At 39.3% G+C, this 25,976-nt stretch overlaps 3 protein-coding genes across 3 annotated transcripts in view; 1 reads left to right on the top strand and 2 right to left on the bottom strand.

The window, feature by feature from the left end:
* Nucleotides 1-4,386, bottom strand: part of Sar1 (Secretion-associated Ras-related 1) — a gene marked incomplete in the record, with an annotated part of 8,913 nt that extends 4,527 nt beyond the window's left edge. The window contains 4 exon segments of the mRNA XM_074086632.1: nt 1,207-1,364; nt 2,049-2,168; nt 3,882-3,931; nt 4,215-4,386. Of these exon segments, the coding sequence (XP_073942733.1) occupies nt 1,207-1,364; nt 2,049-2,168; nt 3,882-3,924 (321 nt within the window).
* A 413-nt stretch (nt 4,387-4,799) lies between these two features.
* On the top strand, nt 4,800-7,326 carry LOC141427305 (small ribosomal subunit protein uS11). The gene is made up of 3 exons (XM_074086630.1): nt 4,800-4,893; nt 5,072-5,316; nt 7,059-7,326. Exons 2-3 carry the CDS (start codon nt 5,080-5,082, stop codon nt 7,275-7,277), a joined length of 456 nt encoding a protein of 151 aa, XP_073942731.1. The 5' UTR covers nt 4,800-4,893; nt 5,072-5,079; the 3' UTR covers nt 7,278-7,326.
* Nucleotides 7,327-9,075: 1,749 nt separating this feature from the next.
* On the bottom strand, nt 9,076-25,429 carry LOC141427303 (uncharacterized). The gene is made up of 9 exons (XM_074086629.1): nt 25,306-25,429; nt 22,029-22,124; nt 21,495-21,602; nt 19,875-20,025; nt 18,994-19,132; nt 18,182-18,386; nt 16,050-16,112; nt 13,955-14,092; nt 9,076-11,315 (listed from the first exon to the last, which is right to left on the bottom strand). Exons 1-9 carry the CDS (start codon nt 25,348-25,350, stop codon nt 10,743-10,745), a joined length of 1,518 nt encoding a protein of 505 aa, XP_073942730.1. The 5' UTR covers nt 25,351-25,429; the 3' UTR covers nt 9,076-10,742.
* Nucleotides 25,430-25,976: the final 547 nt, after the last annotated feature.

Raw genomic sequence — 25,976 nt, 5'->3', positions numbered from 1 at the left:
CGGCAATCAGATGTTTACGGCCGGTGGTGACCTCTTACCATCAGGAGACCCACTTGCTCTTTTGCCATCCAGTCGAATAAAAAAAAAACATATTTCCCTTTCGCTCATTTGAGACAAATGTGAGTAAGAGAGTAATATGATTTTGGGTTCTATTTCGTGCCATTTACTATAGCAGGGAAGCAGGGGAAATTATTGTTGTTTATTATGTATGATATGGTCCTCCAAAAAGTAATGCCTGAATCAATCAATAATTTCAATACATGTGTTTCCAGTCAGAGCTAGGATACCGGTATACTTTACGATACGGGTTTCACGTGTTAAATAACCAAGTAACGAGACGTTACGGTTTCAATAGAATGGAACGTTATATAAAATCTATGGTATGGACATTTATGCTTGTCACCCGCCGCTGGAAAGGTGCAGCCGCGGTATGTTTTAACTGCTGCTTTTTTACGTTGAAAACATTCCCTTCTTTTTGATTCGAACAAAATGTTGTATAAAGAACGGATTTTTCTTTTCAAAAATACCGAAAAATTGCATACATTGAGGGCGTAAAATCGTGGCCATGTGGCAGAGATGGTATTTTATTTTGTTTGTTTGAATGCTAAATGCTAAAAATAAAAGGTTAGGTCAGGTTTATTTTTTAATGTTATTTTCCTCAAAAATATATTTATGTGAAAAGGACACTGTAATAAAAGCTGGTTTGACCTATGATAATGCGTAGGTATTTTTTGTTAAAACATTTTCAGATAAATTGGACTAGTTAGGAGTATAAAATATTTTTTTATTTAATAATGAAGACAACAACATTTTGTTTGTTAGCCTGGCCATTGCCAGGGTCTTAACTATGGCCAGGGTCATGGGTTGAGTTGCCTGACTGACTTTTAGGTATGAAGATGGCCTGACTCTATTCGGAATCTAAGTGCGAAATTACATGGGAAGCTCAAGCCCTCTCATTCTGAAAGGAGGCCAGTTTCATTCAGTGGGACGTATATACATTGGCGTGCATTGGGTCAACTTCAACTCCAGGGTAGGTAGCGCTAGTTAGCGCCGCAGCAGCGCGCCGCCAGCCTCCCAGAACGGTAGGCAACTCAAGGCACTGCCTACCCTGAAATTGACCCAATGCTCGCCTATGCGTATATTTTATGGGCCGAGATGAGATGATGGTAACAAAAGTAAGATAAATAATCATGGTATATCTTATACCTTGGACTCGGGCAGCCTCGCGCGGTCGCAGGCGTCCACGAGAAAGACGATGGCGTCGACGGCGGGGAAGTAGTCGCGCCACACGCGCCGCGCCTGCGCGTGCCCGCCCAGGTCGAACGTCGTGAAGCGCATGCTGCCTATCGACAGCTCCTCCGACGCTGCACACACACACACAGTTTAACATAAGGTTCCTGTGACAAGTTAGTTGGCTTTACGAGACATCAACGGTGTGGGGACTGCAGGGTTGCTGACAAGACGACAACGTCGACAACGCTCCAAAGACGCTAGAGTGACATGGTTAAAAAAATTGGTATTTAATTTTGAGTTTTCAATGTCTGATATTGTCAGTACTTTAAAAAAACTTGTATCTCAAAATGGATAACTTTTCTGAGTGCACTTTATGACCATTGGCTCAAGGTTCAATTTTGTTGACGTGTTGATTTGAGATCAAGATTTTTTCAAAGTAGTGATGATATGTTGCTAGTAAATTTATTGAGTATAGTTTTATTCAATCTTGTCACCGGTTTGTGATGGCAGACCACTAGTAAGAACCTTAATTTACACTACTTGCAGAATATCTTCCCGGAGGAAGTGATTTTCAGCAGCAGGCCTCAGCAGAGGATGTGCAACTGTTTACGGACTGATGCAGTGGTGGACTATGCTCATTAGGGGCCTGGACCATCATAGCTGAATGAGAGCTGAGAGAGATGTACTTACTAAGTATATTTTCAGTATTATTTAGGACTTGATCAAGAGAACTTGTGACCAGGGACTTAGGGCAAGGGGTGGGCCATCCTTTGGGCTCCTTTGTTAGTCCACCACTGGTCTGATGTGTAACTTACTGGGATGCAGTGTTGGCACATGTTGTGCGAGTCTGTCATCTTTCAGCATGTGGAGGAGAGTGGTTTTGCCAGCATTGTCGAGTCCCAGGAACAGTAGCTTGCCAGACTTCTTCCATAGCCCTGTGCGGTACAATGAAAAGAGATTTATTTAATTAATAACACAATGATAGACAAGTTTAGTATGAATAAAGATTAACTTCCTGAACATTGAATGTTGTTCTATTAAACAATTGTGAAAGTTAACCTGCTTTTGACACCAGAAAAATTCAGGTGTTGAACATATGTTGACAATAGATTCTCTCCTAATGATCATATAATTATTTTAATTTTTATGTAAACTAATTCAGGACATCAACAGATTACACAAATAACATTGTTACATTCACAATATTACATCATGTATATTTTGTATGCACCTAATAATAGGTGAACAAATCATTTAGCAACAGTTGTTATTTGGAATTAAATTTATTAAACAACTATTTTTTGACATTTAAATTTGTTGTAGTTGATTGTAAAAATAAGTATCTGTTTGAACCACTCAAAAATATGTTACAACAGCCTTATTGCATCAGATAAGAAGTCTGTGGCACATATTCAAAAAATTTAAAAAGTTTGCATTTTAACACTTCACTAAACTATTTACAAAATTAGTTATATTACTCACAACATTGGTCAGAGATATAGACATTTGAATCGGAAAAAGGGGAGACCTTTTCTCAACAGTGGGACACTTTTAACAGGGTAAAAAAAATGGACCTCTGCAGGTATCTAGTCTCATCTAATTATAGCCTATTTAAGTTGATTTTTTATACAGAAATTTTGTACCACCTAGTGATTCTAGCAGGAAATAACTAAGTTTACCTGAATTCTGAGCTCAACTAACTCAATACTGAGTAAAAAAAAAACTTATTGGAATTTTTAAATCACTGTTACAAACATTTTTTTATTCATTTATTTACTAAATAGGTAAACAAAGAAAATACAAAGAAATACAGAAATACAGATGATAATGGTTAAAAGGCAAAACAGATAGATTATTTAGTGCAATTGTAAGCATGACAAAGACAATTTTGTTGCTGTCAGTAATATTGCAAATTAACATAGCAAAATTTTTTTGTAAAGGCATTTTTTTTGGACTGTTGCTATGGTTTGAGCATTTGACCTTTTTAAAACCAGGAAGACCAATTTGAGTATAAGACTTAGCCGTTCCCTTAGACACCCATGTGGTGTTGGGTTAGAATTACACCTCTCCATTTCCTCCATGGATGTTGTAAAAGGCGACTAAGGATATAGGTAAAGCTGTCACTATTGTACCGTTTTTGTCAAACTTCAAACCTAAAATATATCCCTGTCCATGATATAATCATTAACTTTATAATACACCTTAGATATTAATGTCTTCTTGACAATAGCTCTGAATTTTGTATCCATTTCATTTAAAACATTATTTGGAATTTTATTATAAAAACATGCAATTTCCCAGAAATTACTTTTTACTTTTAGCCAGTCTGTAAGGTGGAACTTTAAGCTTCCCTGTGTTTCTAGTAGCCTTTGGCTTATCGACGTTAGTGGGAAAATCACATATGTTCTTCCTTACAGACATGATTATTTCAAAAACACTTGAACACACTGCCTACCCCATTTAAGAATACAGGTGTGATGTTTGTGTTGTGTGTGATTACTAATTTTAAAATTGTTTAACTGATTGAGGTTTAGTTTCTCAATGAATGTGACATTTAGTGAATCCCATTCATTAGACTAAGTTAGGGCTGAACATTTAAGGAAAAATATCAATGACATCACTTAGATAATTAAAGTTGAATGACTTACCCAAGAAGCCCAGGACACCAGTGAACCAATCCAAGATGAACATTGTGAATCTGGAAGTTACGAACACGATTAGCACATTCCTTTCTTCACAAAGAAAACACAAATTGGTATGACTTGCAAATTGAATTTATATAAATTGCGTTGTATCTTCTGACATTCGAACAACACTGTGCTAACTTTGCAATTGGCATTAGAGCCGTCAGGCCCGTTTGAAGCACACGCAAAAGATTATAAGAATGTGATATCGAATTGGGTAATACGACTGACAGAACGTCACTCGCGTAGTAGCAACTTCGAACAGATTTCGTAGCACAATTTAACCGAAATACTCACTTTTTAAAATTGAACTAGAATTACTAAAACTAAAGGAAGGTTATCACAATATTTCACACTTATTTCCAATATATTACGTCGCTAAAATCGACGATTTATCCCCTAAATTGATGGTAATGTATGTTGGAACTTGGCTCTCAGATTATGCGATGAATCTGTTGGCAATGACGTACGCTACTTCCGGTTGTCTAGGGTTATTGGCGCGATTCAAGATAATGAATTCGAGATGGACAATTAAATTAAATAATTTATGGCTTTTTCAGCCAAAAGCATACCTACCTTTATCTTTGTTATCTTACCTGGATTTTTCTCCGTCGAACTTTTTTATGCGACTCTGTGCTTAAAATTACTGTTTGTTTAAAATTTAAATTGAACGCAGCTCGACAGCTCCGGGGTCAAGGTGCTGCCATATAGAAGTTATAGATAGAATAGTCTTAGTAGAATAGATAGTGTTCTGTTATAGTCAGTTACAAAAACAAAGTTTGCAGAATTGCTTAGTATGTTCAGAGGCTGCTTTGTTTTATTTAAAAACCTCGTTTTAACAATACTTTTAAAACAATCAGGATTTTTTTATTTTCACTAAATAACCAATTGACGTTTCAGTCTTTCAGTTCACTTGAAGCTGGAAACACTGACATCCGCTATTCTTTCTAGTGTTTGACAGCTTTCAAAGCAAGAGGTATTTTCGGTTTTTGTTTAATTTCTTCATTTTAAACGAAATAAGTACGGAAAATATAACTAAATTCCTAAAGATTATTTAATGCATTGCCCTCCTTGTTCATCTCATGTTCGTTAGTGAGTGGATCTTGGTGATAATTTAAGGTTAAAAAAGTGCTAAAGTGTTGTGTCGTTTTCAGGCTGAGCCATGGCCCCGAGGAAAAACAAAGTTGCAAAAGAGGAGGTCCAGGTGACCTTGGGCCCCCAGCATTTGGTGGGTGAGACCGTGTTTGGAGTCGCTCACATCTTTGCCTCCTTCAACGACACATTCGTGCACGTTACCGACTTATCCGGTCGGGAAACCATCGCCAGAGTGACTGGTGGCATGAAAGTGAAGGCCGATCGTGATGAAGCTTCACCCTACGCCGCTATGTTGGCCGCTCAGGTGGGTTTTTAACATAATTTTAGCTTTGTTTTGGTGAGGCCGACGACAAACTAACATTTTAAGGTTATGTGCTGTCTTCAGTGAAGTAAACATGAATTTTATTAGTACACGCTTTGGATTTAGTTATTACTTATATTGGTATGAACCTGGAGCAATATTTAAGCTATAAATAATTGCTGTTTATCTTGTCAACATCAGTGTAGATGAATGTTTTTGTATGAATGTTTATGTGGTATTTTGAACCATGAAGTGCTCTGTGGTCTTTATTTTTGATCTTAAGCGGCTCGTAGACGGGCCATATTTTCACTGCAATTTGTGGCCGGCAACTATTGGTGTCCCTCTCTTACTCACATGTTAGAGGTGGTTTAGCGTGTAACATTTTTATGGTATTAGGTACTAAAAAAAAAAATTAATGAATTATGCTGGGGTACTAAACAGGTAGTAAATACTTAGTTTTTTTTTTTTTTTTTTTTTGAGGCTGAACACTCCAGGTGATCATGCCAGCCTCATGGGTGCTCGCTCATTTTTCCTACGCAAGGGACATATTAATAAATTGGTAAATGCAAATGGCTTTGTCAGATGTTGGCTCTGAGAGCCAACAATTGACCTGGCCATTGTGCATGGGGCCCAAACCCCCAAGTACCCTTCTCCTCAAGTCTGAGTTCCGACCAGATTCCAACAACAAATGGGACAAGTCATCTACCTTCCAGCAAATCTCACACAGAGGTGATGGTGTAACTCTCATCATGTGTAAGAATTTGTTTGATGGGATGTGTCTGGAACATACCCTGAAAGCAGATATGTGGCCGGCAACATATTGCAGCTTTACCAAATGTTCATGAAGCACTAGCAGCAAGCAACAATTGTGATCACATCTTTAATATGGTCAAAACTGTCTATTTATAATGGTGAGCGTCAGAACCCCTAGACCAATGGAGATATTTGATGTTGAAAAAATTGAGAAGATACCAAAATGCAATATCTTTTTGCTACTATTTCATACCTAACTTCAAATAATTAGTATCTTGATAGACAACAAAAAATCAAGTAAAGAAAGTGGTTCAGACATTTTGACTTCAGGATTTGTATGGACCACTTTTTTTACATAGTTCGAGACAACACAACCAATTTATCTCTTTGTAAGTATTTACTACCTGTTTAGTACCCCAGCATAATTCATTAAAATTTTTAGTACCTAAGTATACCATAAAAATTTTACACGCTTAGCCACCTCTTCACACATTCTCTCTGGTCTGGTCTGGTTCAGTTCGGTCTCTTCGGTCTTTACACATTTTTATGTTGTCTATTTTTCTAATCATCAAATATCTTGGTCCAGGGTTCCAATGCTAACTTATAATGACAATAAAGGGACAGCAATATTTGATCAACTGTTGTCTTTATGAACATTTTTTCTGTAATAGGGCATTTGGAATGCTGCATTCCACATACTAAGAACTATTTATTTGTTAAAACATCTCTTTACATTTACCTAGTTAATGAATACAGTTATCTATTTTGAACAGAGTATGCAGCAACAAATGATGCTTCATTTCACTAAGTAACATTATTAGTTAACCCTTGAAACATCCTGTGCGCCATGCGCATATCTAATTATATATGATTGGCCAATTTTTGTTATTAGTGTCATATACCTTCTACCATAGGGGACTTAAACAAAATGACCCAAAAAAGTCAGTGGTTGCGGAATGGGTGAAGCAATAATTTTCTGTTGTTGATTTCAGGATGTGGCTGAGAAATGCAAATTACTAGGCATCAGTGCCCTCCACATCAAGCTCCGTGCCACTGGTGGGAACAAGACCAAGACCCCTGGTCCTGGCGCGCAGTCTGCCCTCCGTGCCTTGGCTCGCTCCAGCATGAAGATCGGCCGCATTGAGGATGTCACTCCCGTGCCCTCCGACTCTACCCGCAGGAAGGGAGGTCGACGAGGACGCAGGCTGTAATGTGTTAGTTTAAGCTCACTGTCAACTTTTAATATAAAGGATGCAGTAATTTTTTGTTTTATTTTTTCCCTCAAGAAAAACAACAAATGGATTTTGTGTGAAGTGAATTATGCTGCTTCAATGTATCAAAAATCAACAGTGGACGTCCTATAAGCTGATAATTATGATAATGAAAACATGTTACTAAATATAACTTTAATCTTAAAAAAAAAAACAAGTTTTCATAAGAAATAAATGAAAATCTCGAAAAATTATTAAGTATTTATTTGTCGAATAACTTTTTTAGGGTTCCGTAGCTAAAATGGCAAAAACGGAACCCTTATAGTTGAGCCATGTCTGTCTCTCTCCGTCTGCGGCTTTGCTCAGGGACTATCAATGCTAGAAAGCTGTAATTTTGCACGAATATATATGTAAACTATGCCGACAAAATGGTACAAAATAAAAATAAATTGTTTTTTGTGTACCTCCCATAGACGTGGGAGTGTTTTTTTTTTCTCATTCAACCTTGTAGTGTGGGGTACCGTTGGATAGATCTTTTAAAACCATTACGGGGTTGCTAAAACGATTTTTCGATTAAGTGATTTGTTTGCAAAATATTCAACCAAAGTGCTAATTTTCATTAAAATCGAGCGTCGGCCGCCTCTAAAATCTAAACCGGTGGGTGGAAAATTTAAAAAAAATTCAGGATGGTAGTAAGTACCTATATCAAACTTACAAGGAAAAGTATAACGGTTAAGTTTTCTTAAGAATTATAAATATACCTAAACTCGGAATATTCCGTCCAAAATACGAAATCCTTACAAAAATATTACTTGATTTTTTCGTAATGGCTACGGAACCCTATTTCGGGCGTGTCCGACACGCTCTTGGCCGTTTTCTATATATGGTATATGGCGCCGGTGTCTTTGGGAAAGTGTTTACTGAGGTGTGTAGCTATTATTAGATCTCCAAAGGGAGTTGAATTATTCGTGGTAGATCCTTTGGCTGTTCTTCCGTGGGAACTATTGCGTTATTTTCGCACTAGTTCCTTCACAAGAGATGAAGGAAGAACTGCGTTTAATTTTTCGTCTTTGTTCTTTTCGTAGTAGCACTTTTAGTTCTCACAAAGGAATAAGGGCGAAAAAACGCAATAGTTCCTTCGAAGGACCAGCATAAGGAATAATCCAGGAAGTTAGGACAAATCCGCCTATTTTTGCACATGCCTGTAAAGCAGGCGTTTCCAACCTTTTGGTTTTAACGGCACCAGTAAAAAATATCCAAGTGCGAGTCGGACTGGCGCGTAGAGGGTTACACCCGCCCCGCCATTCCATCCGCTCCGTTACCATAACAACCTGACAATGCGAATCGCACACGCCACGCGTCAATTGTTTTTGTACTATTTTCTAATTAAAATAGCTATTCATGATTTTAATGCAGCATAAACTTCGCGGCAATCGCGACACCTTCTGAAAGTATACGCGGCACACCGGATGAAAACGTTTGCTGTAAAGTCGCAATTATCTCTCGAGGACATCAATAGCACGTGCGTAAACCAGTTGTATCATACATCTTATGCTGACGGTGGCTGACGTTGGTTTTTGCCACAAGCAGCGGCGTCTTTAGCCCATGTAGCGCCCGTGTGCAATTATTCTTTTAATTTTAGCGCCATCTAGGAAGAGCGCGGTCAAAATGGAATAGGTACAAAGTGCCGAGTGCCGCGGCCGGCGCCCCTAACACCGCTGCGCCCGTGCGCAACGCACACCCTGCACTATAGGTAAAGACGCCCACAAGGGAAACGGAAGGAAACTGAGGTTCTGAGAGAATGTTATTATTATTGTTTATTAATATTTCAGATAATAAATACTTACTATTTAAAATATACATACAATAGGTACTTTCTACGATAAACATTTATTTTACACACAACTCTGAATTTAGAAATAGGTACATATAAATCTAATTTTTCGTTACTAAAATTACCTAAATATTATAAACAATATATCTATACATTATATTGCACTGTTATGGTTGTGAGGGCTGCTCCCAGGAGCACAGCATAGACAGTTCCACACTGTTGTGACACTTGATGTAGCGTAAATACAGAAAATACCTATTTATTGTAATATTTGCAAAAACAATCTAAGTAATTCCAGGCTTTTTTCACATTTAGGCCTGTTTCCCAGATTTGTGACAGATTTATGCGATGCCGTCTCCGTTTATCTGTGCATCACGGATATCTGGTACATAAAATGTATCAGTGAGTGGTGAAACAGGCCTTTAATCTATTAATATTAGAAGTTTGCCACAGACTAATGTGATGTATAAAATAAGACCTCGGGACAATACACTAAAATGACTTTATGCATGTTGTTTTGCACCATAAGGAAATACATTATAAATGTTAAAATTCCATTAATTTGTGTCTGAAACTCGAAGAGTACGAGGTACAGCCATCGTTATTTTGTTTCTTAATGAGATCAATTAACTCTAGAAATCGCTCCTGGAGCTTTTACTTTACAATTTCATTCAACTCATTTATTTATTTTATTAGGTATAATTTATAGCTTTTCTATATTTATGTCTTTTTAAAGCCTTATTAAGAGTGCAAAATATTGTAGTTTATTTTTAAAATATCATAATCTGAAACATATAACAACTAAAAAAAAAAACAGACAAACATGTCAAGGATAGTCAATTCACATAACTTTCAATAATATCAGGACCACAATAAAATTTCGACACCCAGCAAAACAATTATAAGTATAAACCTGTAAAATTGCAACAAATAATATAACCTTCACAAATTTTGTTTTATACCGTTTATCTTCATGATATCATGACTTATACGGCATACGTTACGAATTTTATAATTAAATAGATGTTCAGTAAAATAACTTCTAAATAAAATGCGATAAGCTACCAATTCGTTTGTAATGGCAAGTACCTGACGAGCTAAAATAAAAAAAGAAGTTTATACTAAAAGAAATGGTCTCCTATGCCTAAAATACGACAGGAAGGGTCGAACACACGTAATTTATACGGCATAAGGCGCAGATTGCGACCGATGAGCCGCGACCCGCACCGCCTGACTCCGCTTTGGTGGCAAATCTCAAGCACTGCGAGAATTCAGGCGATTAATCATTTTTCCCTAATGCATTTTTTTTAATTTAGCTAGTGATAGGACAACATAATGCCTCAATTTTCGCCGCGTGACTTATAGTTAATAGACTGCTCCCAGTTATAATAATTATAACTACCGTAACTCCTATTCCTGTAATCATAATACTCGCAAACGTAATTTTAACGAATTATGCTTCGCCCTCGTCGCGGCGTGGATAGTTTACGATAGTAGGCGTCTGGTTAGTTGCAGAACGGATTAAACAAGTTTATTGAAATAGGAGCAGTCTAATTGAACCCTAAGTTTATTTTAGAATGTTAGGGTTCCTTGGAGGCAGGCGCGGGCGCGGGTCTCGCGCGCGGCTTGCGCTACAAGCCGGCTTTGAGTCGTATTTTCTTAAGGCGCGCGGGCGACGGCGTCGGGAAGGGGCGGCGGCGCGCGCGGCCCGCGCCCAGCGCCGTCCCTCCCGCCACTTCCTCCCAACTGCCCCCCACCATATCATCGGAGGATGACGAGGCCATAGCGCGGCACCGGTTCCGGCTCGCGGTGTGTAACGAACGAGAGAAACTCCGCTTGTTGGAAAGCTTAGTGGATAGCGAAGGGCTTTCGGCGTCGTCCGCCGACCGCCGACTGATCTTGCTCTTGTTGACAGCGACTTGCGTCTTGCTCGAATTGGGTTTGCGCACGGCTAGGATGTTGCGGCGTTTCGTCGAGAGCGTTTTGGGCTTCGGTTCGGGCTCGAAGCGGGAAGTGGTGACGCGGGCGGATACTGACGCTAGCTCGTGCGTGGAGCGGTCGGGCGGCGAGCGGCGACGCTCGTCTATTTTAGCCCCCACGTAAGTGTTTTCTTTCCTCTCGTCGACGACCTTGGTTTTGGAGCGCGGGTACAGCGGAGCGCGAGTAGGCGACGACGTTTTCGGACGCAACCGCGACATCGTCAACTGAAATAATGAAACCATGATTATGTCAAACCATCGACATTGAATCTATATGATTGGCTACACGGACTCGTTTTAGTGGCTAGTGTGAGATGGTTGTTATTTTGATTGAGCTGGGACAGATTTCTTACCCCGATTTTTTACTAAGTGCTGGTTGGATTTTTAAGGTGGGTTTAGGCACTGAAAATTAAAGAGGTACAGTTGTAAAAATAAAGTGAAATAAAAAAAAACCCGGACAAGTGTGAGTTCAACTCAAGTAGCGAGGGTTCCGTACGATAAAATATTTTGATTTTAATTTTCTTTATTAATTTTTCCCCCAAAATTTAAACTATACATTTTTATAGGTTTTCTTATAATCCCCAAGAAAAAAAAAATTTTTTTTTGAATAAGCAGTAAATTTTCGTCTTTTTATTATAAACTTTAAAAGTATTCACTGAAAAATTATAAACAAATATAATATTTAAGCTCATTGGAAGACTTTTCATCTGACATATTATGTATCAGCAAAGTACGGTCTGCAAACCTATGTTATTTTATATTATTCAGAACTCGGAAGTGCTCCTCAAATTAAAAACTCATTTATTTGCGTAATATGTAGGTATACGTGTTTTAGCAACATAAACGTACAAGTACCTATGCCCAATTTCAATGTAATTAGTACAATAAATTCGGTGCAGATTAGATGTGACAGACGCAGGACAACAACGGAGTAATAAAGGTTAAAATTATTCGCTTGATTGTACGGAACCCTAACAAGAAAAAAGGCATAGGAATAAAAAGAAAACAGGGCGCGAGCTAGTCACGTCGTATAAACAAATTTTCAATACAGAAATTAAAAAAGTATCATAGTTTCTCAAGTAAGTAAGGTCAGACAGGGATTGGGGACTCCACACAGAGCGGTAGATTTTCGCAGATGTTACGCACATTTCTCTTCCACCGTTCTGCGTGCTTGTATGTGTGGCCAGTGGCGTAGCTAGCATGGGTGGCAGCCGGTGCCGATATCAATGGAGTCAGCCCATTCAAACTGTCAAATTTAACGACAAATAAAATGAAAAGTCAACACCATCAAAAGTCAATGTCGGTTTTGATATTTTATAAAGCAGTTATATATCTACGACTGCTGACAACTTGAGGTCATCCAAATCGCTGACCCTCACTTGCTACGCCACTCTAATGCCCTCTATAGCCCGGTTTAGACATTAAATAAAAATCGTGCAAGTTGCATAAGGTACACCGCGAGGCCGTAAAGCTAACGAGTTTGTCGAATCGAGCGTCGCAATGTACTTAATGCGATTTGCAAGATTTTTTTACGGGTCTAAACTGGGCTTATACATGTGATAGTATGTTACTTCGAGTGAGTACAGTCACCAGCACCAATATCAGATACAACAAGCGTGCATAAATATCTGATACGACTCTATTTTTAGGGTCAGATTCAGTCGTGTCAGATTTTTTGGCACGCTCCGCTGTGGCAGATATTAATGCTGGTGACTGTACAATGTGTGTTGTCAAACGGCTGGACTGCGGCATCATCATCATCAGTGTACGCGTTCTGGCATTTACTAACATCAATCACCATTCATCATCATTTTTTAACCCCCAACGCTAAAAGAGGGGTGTAATAAGTTTGACCGCTGTGTCTGTTTGTGGCACCGGAGCTCTTAAACTGGTGAACCGATTTAAATGCGTTTTTTTATTTGAAAGCAGGTTTTCTAGCGGTGGTTCTTAGACATGTTTTACCAAAATCGGTTCAGCCGTTATTGAGATATTGAACTTTGAAGTGACAATGTCAGGAGTTTTCCAACTTTTTAAGCCCTGACTTAAAAAGAGGGGTGTTTTTAAGTTTGACCGCTATGTGTCTCTGTCTGTCTGTCTGTGGCACCGTAGCGCTTAGACGGGTAGACCGATTTGAATGGGTTTTTTTTATTTGAAATCAGAGTTTCTAGCGATGGTTCTTAGACATGTTTCGTCAAAAACGGTTCAGCCGTTTTTGAGATATTGAACTCTGAAGTGACAAAGTCGGGGGTTTTACAACTGAATACAATACCGGTCCTAAATTTAGCGTGATCAAAATTCTTGCGACTCGTCTTTATGTTGTGCTAATAAACGTGGAATTATCATCATCATCATCCCAGCCTATATACGTCCCACTGCTGGGCACAGGCCTCCTCTCAGAACAAGAGGGCTTGGACCATAGTTCCCACGCAGGCCCAGTGCGGATTGGGAACTTCACACGCACCATTGAATTGCTTCGCAGGTTTGTGCAGGTTTCCTCACGATGTTTTCCTTCACCGCATAGCTCGTGGTAAATTACAAATGTAATTCCGCACATGAATTTCGAAAAACTCAGAGGTGCGAGCCGGGGTTTGAACACACGACCCTCTGCTTGAGAGGCAATAGGTCAAACCATTAGGCCACCACGGAGATGGAAACGTGGAATGCTTATCGTCCGTCCGAGCGGTCTAAACACTCAAATATTCGCCCGCCCGCGCCCTGCATCCGACTAGACTAGAAGATGATGCGAGCTTCAGCTAAAGTCACTGCCTGTGTGTGCGTCTCTCTCTCTGTCTGTCTGTCTGTCCGTCTGTCTGTCTGCTGTGTGTCCATCTTTCTGCTGCGTCTGTTTGTGTGTGTGTGTGTACCGCTGGTCGCATGGTGCGCGTGTGCGCGCGCAGCCAGTCGCGCACGGCGGCGAGGCTGCGGTGCTCGGAGCACGGCACGCGACTGTTGGGGTGCGCGCCGGTCAGGTCCAGGATCGACGCGCCGAGCGAACGCCCCACCTGCGTACAAGCATCGTCAAACATACGCCACAGGAAAGGCTAAGTTACACTGCTCTTGACAAGAGTGGCCTTCAAGGGTGTCGCCTAGGGGAGCCAGGGAGGCTGTTTACGCCCTTATGCTCCGTCCAGACTCTCCACGAGGCTACGCGAGGGAACGAGAGTACGAGAGTGAGGACGGTGCCCTCGTGTCCAGTCGACTTCCCTCGCTGCCGATCCGCTTTGGGCGCTCGGTTTTTTGGGCGCAAGTCAAAGGAGAGAGGAAAGTAGATGTACCGGGCAACTGAATAAATCGAGAGTGTGGATGGCTAGCACTCTTGTAGCCTCTACTCGCCAAGACTCGTGCCGCTCTCGGAGGCTCTAGGAGGCGCCTCGTGAGTCTGGATGGGGCATGTGAAAAAGCTGGATTCTATTCCATATATTTTATTCCTTATTTTAATAATAATTGTCGCTAAGCAACTACAGATTTAAAAATGTACATAGGCATAGACCCATGTCCGCGACAGTAATCTAAAAAATGTGGCCTTCATTTTTTGTCGATGTTGACATTCAAGTGCCGCCATGATGAAACAAATGAAAACTTCAACGTGTTTTTGGCTGCCTTGAGTATACATACATAGTCACATTGCGAGCACGTTGAAGTTAGCCCTGCTAATTTAGAACGCTATCAAGGATTAATTTGAAAGACAATCGTATTTTTAACAAATTTAAATGATTATTTTATGATATTCTCAACTTTATGCTCCAATGTGCTAGGCATGACGCTATGTAACAGAGGTTTCAGCATTGAAAGATTTGACAAGGCATATTATTCAGTTAACGAGTATCTACTAGATAATATAGACTAGATTCAAAATGTTTGATCTTATCTTATCTACAAAATGATTTATATAACATTAATATACGTATAATTATTTAATTCATAAGTTAAAAATTTGTATGCTGAATTCACAGGGAACTCATGTTTGACTAAATTATCTTTAATCTTTATGTAAATAGAATTTTATAGATGTGATCGATCGCGTATGCCCTGTGTCTATAAAAAGAATAAAAAGCTAAACCAAAAAACACGCGGCCAAGCAAATTAAAATAACAAATTGAAATAGGTAATAAAAAAAGATCTAACATGTAATAAATGTGTCGATGTATATCATATCAGCCTTTTAAATCCATGCATTTTTTTTGTATAACAAATCAAGCGAAAAATGTAGTAGGACTCATTATTAAAATCTCAGGCATATTTGATTTGCATTGACACCAATATGCTGTGTTAATTCTACGACCAATAAGTCACCTGGAACCTGGAGAATTTAGAAGAGACCTACTGTGTACAGCAACAACTAAAAAGCCTCATTTTTCATAATTTTACTACACCTGGCAACTTGGCACTAAATTGACACAAATATAGTTCATCCCTCATTAGTTTTCGGATTAAAATATTATATGATTTGTTATCACTCCCAATACGTACACTGCTCAATGTATTTCTAGTGTGATAAACTTAATACGGCAAATATATTTACTCAACAATATTTTTTCTTTCACTTTTGGGCGAATGTAGCATTAACTGGAATGTTAATATCGCTCGAGGCTCGTCGTTTTCTTCATTTTCCTAAAGATTTACATTACAAAGAAAAAGACAATCGATCTTCTGTTTCTAGTTCCAAACGACATTAGCAAACTAGTTTAATGGTTCATCGCTATCGGAAGCCAACACAACTGTTCCAGCTGGCCCTATACTACGAAGTGCAAAATTAGAACTTCGTATCTTGCCGTTCCGCTAACGCTTATATTATTTAATACGAGAGTGAGAGGGACGGTACGATACGAACTTCGATTTTCGCAGGAGCCCCCCTGTCTGCTTCTTTTTTATTCTCGGTGCCTCCCTCCAACATGTGCGCTTTGGGGCAAAGTTGCCAGGTCGTCGGTATCTAGTCTACGAGAACAGAGCAGCACCAACCTGCCAGGGATCTATCTCTTCGAAATTCTCCAGATTCTTATTGAACGCGTAACGTCGTCTTACCTGAAACGTACCACTTCTAAGCCTAGGGTCAGAGGACGCTCGTTCCGCACAGCACGGCCATATGCCGCATATTCGTAAACGTGCCGCAGTTCTTATGTATTTACGGCTCTTTCTCAGTTGTCCAGTACGAAAGAGACGCTTAGCAAAAAAACAAAAGGGTACCACTGCAAAAGACTAGTGATGTGCCGGATTATTAGGATAGGAATCAATATTCGCGGATACGGATATCAAATTATTATTTAGTGCCGCTACGTGTGAACATAGATTAAAAGTTGATTTCAAATATTACATATTTGCATTTGTTATTCAAGTTACTATTTTTGTTCAAATAATCACCCCTGCAATAATTTTTCACCAGAAATTTAAGCAGCCAAGTCCCGAAGACCGGCTGAAATTTCCCGGAATCACTTTAAGGTCTACGCTAGCTGACGGGGGTTTGCATGGAGCGGGTGGACGACTATGGAAAATAGGATGAGCAGCGCTAATTGCAGGCTTGCGAAGGATTTTACCTTTACCCGCAGGCGTGCGCCCGCTCCGTGCACCCGCGCCAGCTAGCGTAGGCCCTATGATACCTTGTGTACTCGTATTACAAGATGTGTGATTTTAAGAAAAAAAAAAGAACGAATTGACCTCAATGGTATTTTGCTGCCACTTATCTTTGATATTTGGATATATTTAATTATTTTTTTTCACAAAAGATCCGCTAGAAAGAAACAGATACGGATATCCGGTACATCACTACAAAAGACTAGCCGTTCCGTAGGCTGGTTTAAACCTAGGGATCTGCATTATTATCGGGTCTTTACCTGTGAAATCGTCACATTGAAGTGAGGCATGGCCATTGAAGGTTGGCGCTAGCGGTCTAATTCACCATCTCTCTCTACCCTCAGCCTGTACCATTTGACAGAAAGAAGTAGTAAAAACGATTGCGATTTCAAGTGCGTTAGACAACATTGCCTCTGGTGGCCATTTCATAGCAAGGATGCCATAGGCTTTATGGCCGGACGGTGCGGAACAAACGTCATATATTATTATTTCCTCTGGCAAGAAATCACAAGTCATCTTCGCCCAAAAATAATTAGGTTCAATGGAAATTGACAAATTGATGATAGTAATTAATTTAAAATTAGCTTGCCAGACGAAAACCCAACCATATTCGTCCATAGTTCGTATGGATAGTCAAAAAAAGTTTTAAATAAACTACTTTTTAAATATTCAAAGGGGTAGAACTACATTTACATAGAGTTACTTTTACATCATATCTTACAGTAACATAATCATTATAATCACAACATGCTATTTTGGTGCGCAGTGTAAGGTTTGGTCACAAAAATTCAATTTATGGGTAAATATTTCTAACTGTCGCACCTAAGTGATTTTACATTGCAATGAAAATAAAGTATACCGCGTATACATTTACTAATAATTAATTACACGTCTATTCGTACAACATGCGACTTCCTATGACAAAAGAAAAAATACGTTTCCAATGTTTTCTAGATAATCCAACTGATTGACTAAACTAAGATTTTTTTTACTTAGGAATCTATCCAACTAAAAGAGAAAGCCTAATTAATTGGTTTAAGCGCGGTGGTTGTTTTTACACGCCTCATAGTATAATTGAACACACATATTTTTATAAAGTTACCTTTTTTATAGACGAGTAGATTATCGAGGTTGGAAAAAATATTAATGTAGATAGGGTAAATCGTCAATTACTGGCCACCTTATACTAAAAATGAATTCTATAAAATATAATTTATTTTAGTATTATGGTGGCCAGTTATAGAAGGATGGCCAATAATTGTCACGTTATACTTAAAATTAACTCTGTTTTTAACTAGAATTCATTTTTAGTGTAAGGTGGTCAGTAATTGACGATTTACCCAATGCCCTTCTCACACGCAATAATAGTTCCTAATAATCTAACTGTCGGACTAAATACAATATTATTACTTTTACACAGAAATGTATCCAATTTATATAAGTATCTAAAAAACTAATTATGCTACCGGTACTCTCGCTAATCCTACCCAAGACGGCAACACACAAACCTGAAACGGGTTTACCTCTTCGAATATGTGCGGCGTGTATTTTGGCGGCACGGGGGCCGCGGCGGGCGGCGCGGGCGGCTCGCGCGCGGGCGGCGGCAGCACGTTGACCAAGCGGCCCGTGTTGTAGTTGCATTCGAGGGTGTACGAGCGGACGAGGCCGGTCGCCTTCAGGACTGCCACGCGGCCCGAGCCTTCGCGGGACATGCCGTCGCGCCGGTCTCTGTGGGGAAAACAGGCCGTTGCATTATTGCTCTGCTCTGCATTTGCTGACGCTGTCACCTAGTCGCAATTTTTACAGTACAACTAGAATGTTAATGTCGCTCGGGATTCGTCGGTTTTCTTCGTTTTCCTGAAGATCAAATGAGTAAGAAATGAAAACCGATCTTGTGAAAGTTTGAGAGTACAGCCCGTGGTACGTTAATGTGGCGCTGGCCGTTAACGAACGCGCCCCGCTAGTCAGCGTTATGCTTGTCTCCCCGGCCTGCTCCGCGCATCGCTCAGTATCTAATAGTTAATGGTTATAGTTGAGTTAGTTGGTATTACGCTGACTGGATGTGTATTAATTTGAATTTAACCTTTATCTTTGCAAGTTGAAACAAGTGTACTGAATTCAAGGCTCGTTGTATTCTTGTAGAGCTGACAAAATAACTTAAAAAAATACAATAAGATGATCTAAAATTATGTATCATAATACAATGCCAAGAAAAGGGTTAAAGCGAGGGGTAAAAGCTAATTATATTGTTTTAGTGAACTCAAAGTATGATCGTGTACGCATCTGTCGTGTGTGCGTACGTGTGCGGTGTTCTTATGCGTGTGCGTGTGCTCACTTGAGATACATGTTCCGCTCGGTGAAATTGCAGGAGGAGAAGTGGAAATGCAGATTGTTGAGAGACATGATGCGCGGCAGCAGCATGCACTCAACGCTTGATTCCGCGTCCTCGAAGTGGTTGCCGTACATGAAGATGCCTGCACAGACCATATAAGTGGGTAAATCAATTTTTTAGTGTAGCTCGTTGCCATGGTAACGTCTCCCGAGTTACTTATTACAAGATTTTATGGGGTACAAATCCACTAAAAGTTAAGAGTTGTGACAGTTCCTTCATGGCTCATCTCATAAGCATCCTAATAGTATACATTGCAAACATTTTTCTAACAAAGTGTTTGACTGAACTGATGTCTCCTGAGGTCTTCGAGTTACGGGACAGGATAAAAAATACTAAAAAGCTTATTTGTAAACGCGTATACACCCTTCATTTAGTTGTTCTTAAAGTTGTCTCGAAAGTCTCAGGGGCTGTTTCACCATCCGTTCATTAGTGTTAACTGATGGTTAAATGTGATGCCGTCTCCGTCTATTCGAACAAAACAAATAGAGACAGTATCACATTTAACCGTCAGTTAACACTAATCAATGGATGGTGAAACAGCCCCTCAATCTCGTGCCTGGGCCGTAAGTTATTCAAGGCCAACGTTACAAAAATTAGTTTTTCGAGATTATCTCGGTTTCTATATCTATATTTGGCACCAGTGATGTTCATATTCAATATTAAAAAATATAGAGCATAAAATTTGAGACAAATATTGTTTCTGTGTTCATACACGCCAATCACTTTTCAGATAAAAGACAGCGTACATGCGAAAATATGTTTCGTTTTTACCATTTCGGCAACGAAACCCTATGTAAAATGTTTTGAAATTTAGAATTACAGACCTTTTTTGGAGGCATGTCCGTGCAGATCGACGTATAAGAACAAGCCGGACTCGGGTTCCTTGGGCAGCGGTTTGGGGGCCGGCGGCGGCGGGGGCTTCTTCTTCTGCCGCGCCACCGGGGACTTTGGCAGCGCTGGCGGCGGCGGTGGAGGCTAAACGGAAACCAGATTCATATCTATCTATCTTCCAATATATAAAATTCTCGTGTCACAGTGCTTGTAACCAAACTCCTAAATGGCTTGACCGATTTTTAAGATTTTTTTTTGTGTATATTCGGTAGGTCTGAGAATAGGACGTTAACTATTTTTCATACTATAATAAATAAAAAGCGATCGCCGAAATGTATGAACGCTCATAATTTGCGAACGACGGCACCGAATTGGACCATTATTTTTGTTTTTGTATTGTATTCGTTATTGTCAGGACAAGGTTTGTGCTAAACAAAATAAAAAAGACTGGAACAGGGGCGAAGCCGCGTGCAACAGCTAGTTTGGTATGAATGAATTACTGATATGTTTGCGGAGTCTCATACCAATGATTTTCTCGGCCGAGTACTGCGTTGCTAACGTTGTTGTTACAGAGGCTTGATAATGCGAGAAAGCATTCTAAAAGTATTCTATGCAAAAATAGAAGGTAGAATAAAGTGAATGTTTTTGATTTCTCCCTCTTATATTTATGTGTCACGTCAATATCACTGTTCAAGTTTTTGATTTTGTTTTTGTAGTTATGTTATGCATGATCTGTAAAAATATGTATTTGTTGACTTTTCAAGTTTGGATGCCCAAATTTATATATAAGTGTAACATCAGTTTGGTGCCTACAACATTATTCAAAGGACCCCGGACTTAAAGTATGGAAAATGTGGTTTCAGTTAGATATCCTACCTGAGATTTTTAATATGTTATAGATTTCAAAATCCTTAACAAAAATGTCTAAAAAACTAAACTTAACTCTGAAAGGGACTCTGAAACAGATGTAGCGAGCGCTCTTAGAGACTTTTGATTAGGACTTTGAAATCTAGAACATATCAAAATCTTAGGATATTTAGCTGAAACCACATTTTCCATACTTTAGGCCCGGGGTCCTTTTACTAATATTACACAACTTGGGAATTTTCAAAAAACGAGCCTACTCTTTTCCCAAAGGGCCTGCAACGCATCTGTAATTCAACTCATGTTATTGGTGTCCATAGGCGGCAGTGAATGCTTTCCATCAGGTGATTTCCGTGCTCGTTTTCCCCCTATGATATAAGAAAAGAAAAAAATATATAAATGCATAAGTTTGTAAATAAATGTGCACGTGTGTATGTTTATTCTTATAAGCTAAAACGGCTGGACGGATTTGGATGAAATTTGGAAATCTAAAATTACCACGAGACCGGAGTAAAAATCCAAAAAAATTCAACCTCTAGTATTAGACAAAATAAATTTGGTGCGGCCATATGTTACTGACTATGTCATCATCATCATATCAGCCGTAGGACGTCTAGTGTTGGACATAAGCCTTCCCATACACATGACATTATGTAATTTGGGAAATTAAAATGCAACTGCCGGACCTAATGGTTTAAGAGCGAACGAAGCGGATAGAGTCCAATGTTTTGATTAGTTTATTTATTTACCATGGGCGGGCTCGGTTCGACGGCTCGGGGCGCGGGCGGGACGCCGATATCGCCGCTCTCGCCCGCCGACACAGCTACACTGGCCGTCGACACTGGCTCTAACAGCTTCTGCAAAACCGAAACTTGATGATAGACGCGCAACGATTGGTCCTACGCAAATCAACGGGGATGGTGCAAATCCGCGCATCTACCGTAAGTAAATACCGCGTATCTGCACTATGTGTAGTTTTTCAGGCGATCGAACTTCATATTTGAATTAATTTACAAAAGGAAAGTCAGATACGTGCAATTATTCAAGGCTACTTACACGGATTTGCACTATCCCCGAAATTGTAAGATTTATATTTTAAGATTACGTTTGCAATCATTTTTATAACATAGATTTATTTATTTATTTTCAAGGTTCGATATTTCACAGCGCTATTATTAAAATGAGTATAAAAACTATGATTCTTAAAAAAGTTTAGAATGTGTAAGGTGACTAGGATGTTTTTATTTATTACGACATAATTTTTTTGGAACAAATTTACTTACAATTTCTTCATTATTCTGTGTAATTATGTAACGCTTAAAACAGTTGGTGCAGAAGTAGACAACCTCTCCTTTCTCCGCGGGCTCCATATCGTGCAACTGTCAAAAAAACGTAAGCATCACACAATGACGCCTTAATAAAATTGGAACTTCGATATTTAATCAAAGAGATTAACAGCAGTACATATTGCAGAAGACAGCCCAACCGTTCAATTTGGACGTTTTATAAATCACGTGTCCAGGATATTATATTTACAATGTATACTCGTAAGTAGGGTTGTAACGGAGGCCTTCTTAGCGGAGGCGGAGGCGGATGCGGAGGCTACGAGTTTCGCCTCCGCGGTGCGGAGGTGAAAGTGGATGTGGAAAAAATAGAAGTTCATGCTTTATACAACTCAAAAATCTTTAAAATTAAAAAAAAAAAACTGCCAAATCTCACTTGTTTTCGGCGTCAGCGTGCATGTGACTTAAATAAACAATTACTTTTTACAAAATCAATTAAAAAAATCGCGGTATAATTAAACATATACAGTTGTGGTCATATAATTAAGAACGATTTTTTATAAAGAAGATTTTTTCAGACTGACAAGTGTTACTAACTGCATGTATATTTTTGTAATTCTCTCGGTATCGTAAAACTTTCCTTACTAGCGGTAAATTCATTTATACATATAATTGGCTAAAAATAAATAGATAAACTTTATATATTACATCTAAACCTAGTATTACTACTTACTGGCTGGTCATATAATTAAGAACGCTGAATAGTTTATTTTTATTCAAATTTAAATAGAGAACGGACCGCCGCTTTGTGGTTTTAGGTTATTATTTGAATAATTTTGGCGCCATTTAGTGCCGCAAAAGTCTTTAAGGCGATTGCTTCATATAAAAACAACGGGGAAAAATAAAAGTTGTGATAAATCTACAAGAAAAGTAATACTAAAACTTCGCGACAAGAATTGGTCGTATAAACACATAGCCGATCATCTGCAATGTTCAAAAACTATGGTTTTCCACGCCATAAAGCATTTTGCTACGTATCAAACTACTTCAAATGTTCCGCGTGTAAGAAAGTCATCTCGTCGAGATGATCGAAATATCGTTCGTTCGGCAAAACAAAATTCTTTTAAAGGGTCTAATGAGTTGAGAAAAGAATATTTTGGCGAAAACAACCCTTCAGCAATCTTGGCACGCAGTATTCGAATGCGTTTGGTAGAAGAAAAGTTGCACGGAAGGATAGCAAGGAAGGTGCCTATGTTGAAACGGTGTCATAGGCAAGCCCGGCTTGCATTTGCAAGAAGATATGTAAACTGGACAGTCAGACAGTGGAAAAACGTTATTTTTTCTGACGAGACAAAAATAAATAGGGTATGTTCTGATGGCAAACGATATGTAAAACGGCCTCCAAATAAAGCATTCGACCCAAAGTACACAAAAGTAACTTTAATTAAAGCATGACGGGGAAATGTAAAAATTTGGGGATGTTTTCTGGACATGGTGTTGGACCTGTTAGGCTGATAGAACGAAACATGGATCAATTTCAATACAAAAACATACTGGAAGAAACAATGTTACCATATGCTGAAGGCGTGCTTCCGGTTATTTGGACATTCCAGCACGACAATGATCCCAAGCATACTCTCACATCGCAATCAGTTTCTGTCTTAGATTGGCCAGCCAACAGCCCGATCTTAACCCAATAGAGCATCTTTGGTGGCGAAGTCAAGAAAAAAGTTTCAAATCGACAGTGTGGCAATTTAAGAGAACTGTATGACGTATTCTTAGAAGAATGGAACTCTATCTCTCTTGCGAAATGTCAAAAATTGATAGATTCAATGCCTCGCCGGTGTAAGGCAGTAATAAAAAGCCGTGGACATGCTACTAACTATTAATTTTAGTTAAAATGTATTACATTGCTTTTTTTCTGTACAAACTTCACGTTAGTGTGATTTAGTTAATCTAAGTTTCAAATAAAAAAACTTTCGAACAGTTAAAGAATCGTTCTTAATTATTTGTCCAGCTTCATTACTATTTGAATTTGTTACTAAAGAGAATAAAAACAAAATTGTAAAAAAATGACAGTAATTTTATTCTTTATTCTAAATCCCGTTTGCTCTATTCATGTGGCTATTTCATAACGTAACTAGTTACTTCTAAGAAGGACCCACGACTACACATGACATGATTTAGTTAAAAATAATCTGGAACTTCAAAATCGTTCTTAATTACATGGCCACCACTGTATATTACAATTTCGTACGTCCAAGCAACGAGACAGGTTGATTCCTGTCGTGTGTTATTTGACATACGCCCGCCCCCACCCCGACCGCGATCCCGCTGCGCGCCGAGATAATGAAATGAGAAATAAACGTTATAACTCCGCAAAAAAAATTGTGGAGGCGGAGGCGAAGATACGATTCTTGCGGAACTTCCGCAGCAACGGAGGCGGAGGCGAAGTTCCTTTACAACCTACTCGTAAGTACTTCAAGAAAACTGCTGACGACCGTTGCGTCAAATTTTGACAGGAATTATTTTTTAAGATAACTTGTCATCATCTACAGACTAGTCATTTTATCAGGTAATTGAGATATATAAAAAAAGGAACATCACATAAGCAGGCAAGTAAGGAACTAGTGGGAACGGGTTACATGTAGGACTCTTCGTGGTGTTCCTAGCTACGGGACTGAAGACATACGTAATAGATCTGGCTCTGCTTGGCCTGTTCATGCGTCTGTTGTATCTGCTGCTGCTGCTCGCGGTACTCGTCGATGGTCTTGCTAACGGGACAGCCGCGCGGGGCTGGTGGAGGTGCCGGGATTAAGGAGGGTAACGTTAAATAAGTAGGAGACAAGGTGTTACAAGGGATTTTAGTGACCGTCGCTATTTATTAAATTGACAAGGTTGTTATTCTTGTTACGTTAATAACTATAAGCAAGTTGATTTCGGAGAGAATGGGAAAAAATACAGAAAATAGTTCTACATTATAGATTACAGGAAAACATATAAGAAGTAAATGGTCACCAGAATCACGCTGTATACCGAAGGAGTTTGGATTTTTTTCTTCTAATAGAAACGTTTACATTAAACGAGTAAAAACCAACGAGTATTCTTACATCTCAGGACTAATAATGTTTTCGACTTAATTATTATGACGTACAGTAGAATGAAACTGGCTTTTACTCGCCCAATACGTATTATTGCCTAGGTACGTGTTTGACTCTTTAGGTGACTTTCCACTAGCCTTTACCAGTCGTACAACTGGCACTGAGATCGTACTGACCAGGTCGGCGGTGAATCCGGGCACGGTGCCCGCCAGGCCGGGCATGGTGTCGTGCAGTTTGGCCACGGCGCGCCGGCAGTCGTGCACCAGCCCACGCGCACGTTGCCGGTTCCGGCGTCCGAGCTTTCACTATGGACAGACATGGTCTTAAATGCTGGGCCAACATGGGCTAACCAGTAGGTACGGGGACAGGGCGTTACCTGAACGGGTGAGCGGATGTATGCATTTGAGTGTATGAGTTATGTCTCATTTAATCCATTTCCGACATTAGGCTTCAATGGTAAAGTGAAGCTCAACATCTCACTTACGTGTATGCCACACTGTCATTAAATTGGATATTGAATAAGTGTGACATGCCTACCTTCTTCGCTCACCGTTTCACTTTAAAAAAAATAGGTAAGTACAAGCAGCGTCACTTCACATACCGCAATTATAATAGATGAATAGAAATATCGTCGCCATATTTTCGCCACTTCTGTTAAAAATCCGTAAAACTTTTTTGAATATTCATAGATGTTATTTAATTGTATGACTCCCGGTGAGATTTTATACTTTTTGAAGCACGAAAGCCGAGTGCGAAGCCAAAAAAAAAATACGAGTATATAGCTTTCTAGCCATGAAGCCGCCTCGTGCTTTTTTGTTAACGTAACATTTCTATTCCTTTTATTATC

This window comes from Choristoneura fumiferana, chromosome 4, assembly GCF_025370935.1.
Source record: "Choristoneura fumiferana chromosome 4, NRCan_CFum_1, whole genome shotgun sequence".
In the NCBI taxonomy this organism is placed as follows: Eukaryota; Metazoa; Arthropoda; class Insecta; order Lepidoptera; family Tortricidae; genus Choristoneura; species Choristoneura fumiferana.
This window is presented reverse-complemented; position numbering and strand designations above follow the sequence as displayed.

What these genes read in the sequence shown, in the direction of transcription:
- LOC141427305 (XM_074086630.1), top strand. Translation starts at nt 5,080, where the DNA reads ATGGCCCCGAGGAAAAACAAAGTTGCAAAAGAGGAGGTCCAGGTGACC. An exon ending in CCGCTATGTTGGCCGCTCAG is followed by an intron (nt 5,317 to 7,058) that starts GTGGGTTTTTAA and finishes TGTTGATTTCAG; the next exon opens with GATGTGGCTGAGAAATGCAA.
- LOC141427303 (XM_074086629.1), bottom strand. Translation starts at nt 25,350, where the DNA reads ATGCCCGGCCTGGCGGGCACCGTGCCCGGATTCACCGCCGACCTG. An exon ending in TCGAACCGAGCCCGCCCATG is followed by an intron (nt 20,026 to 21,494) that starts GTAAATAAATAA and finishes GTTTCCGTTTAG; the next exon opens with CCTCCACCGCCGCCGCCAGC. An exon ending in CGGACATGCCTCCAAAAAAG is followed by an intron (nt 19,133 to 19,874) that starts GTCTGTAATTCT and finishes TGGTCTGTGCAG; the next exon opens with GCATCTTCATGTACGGCAAC.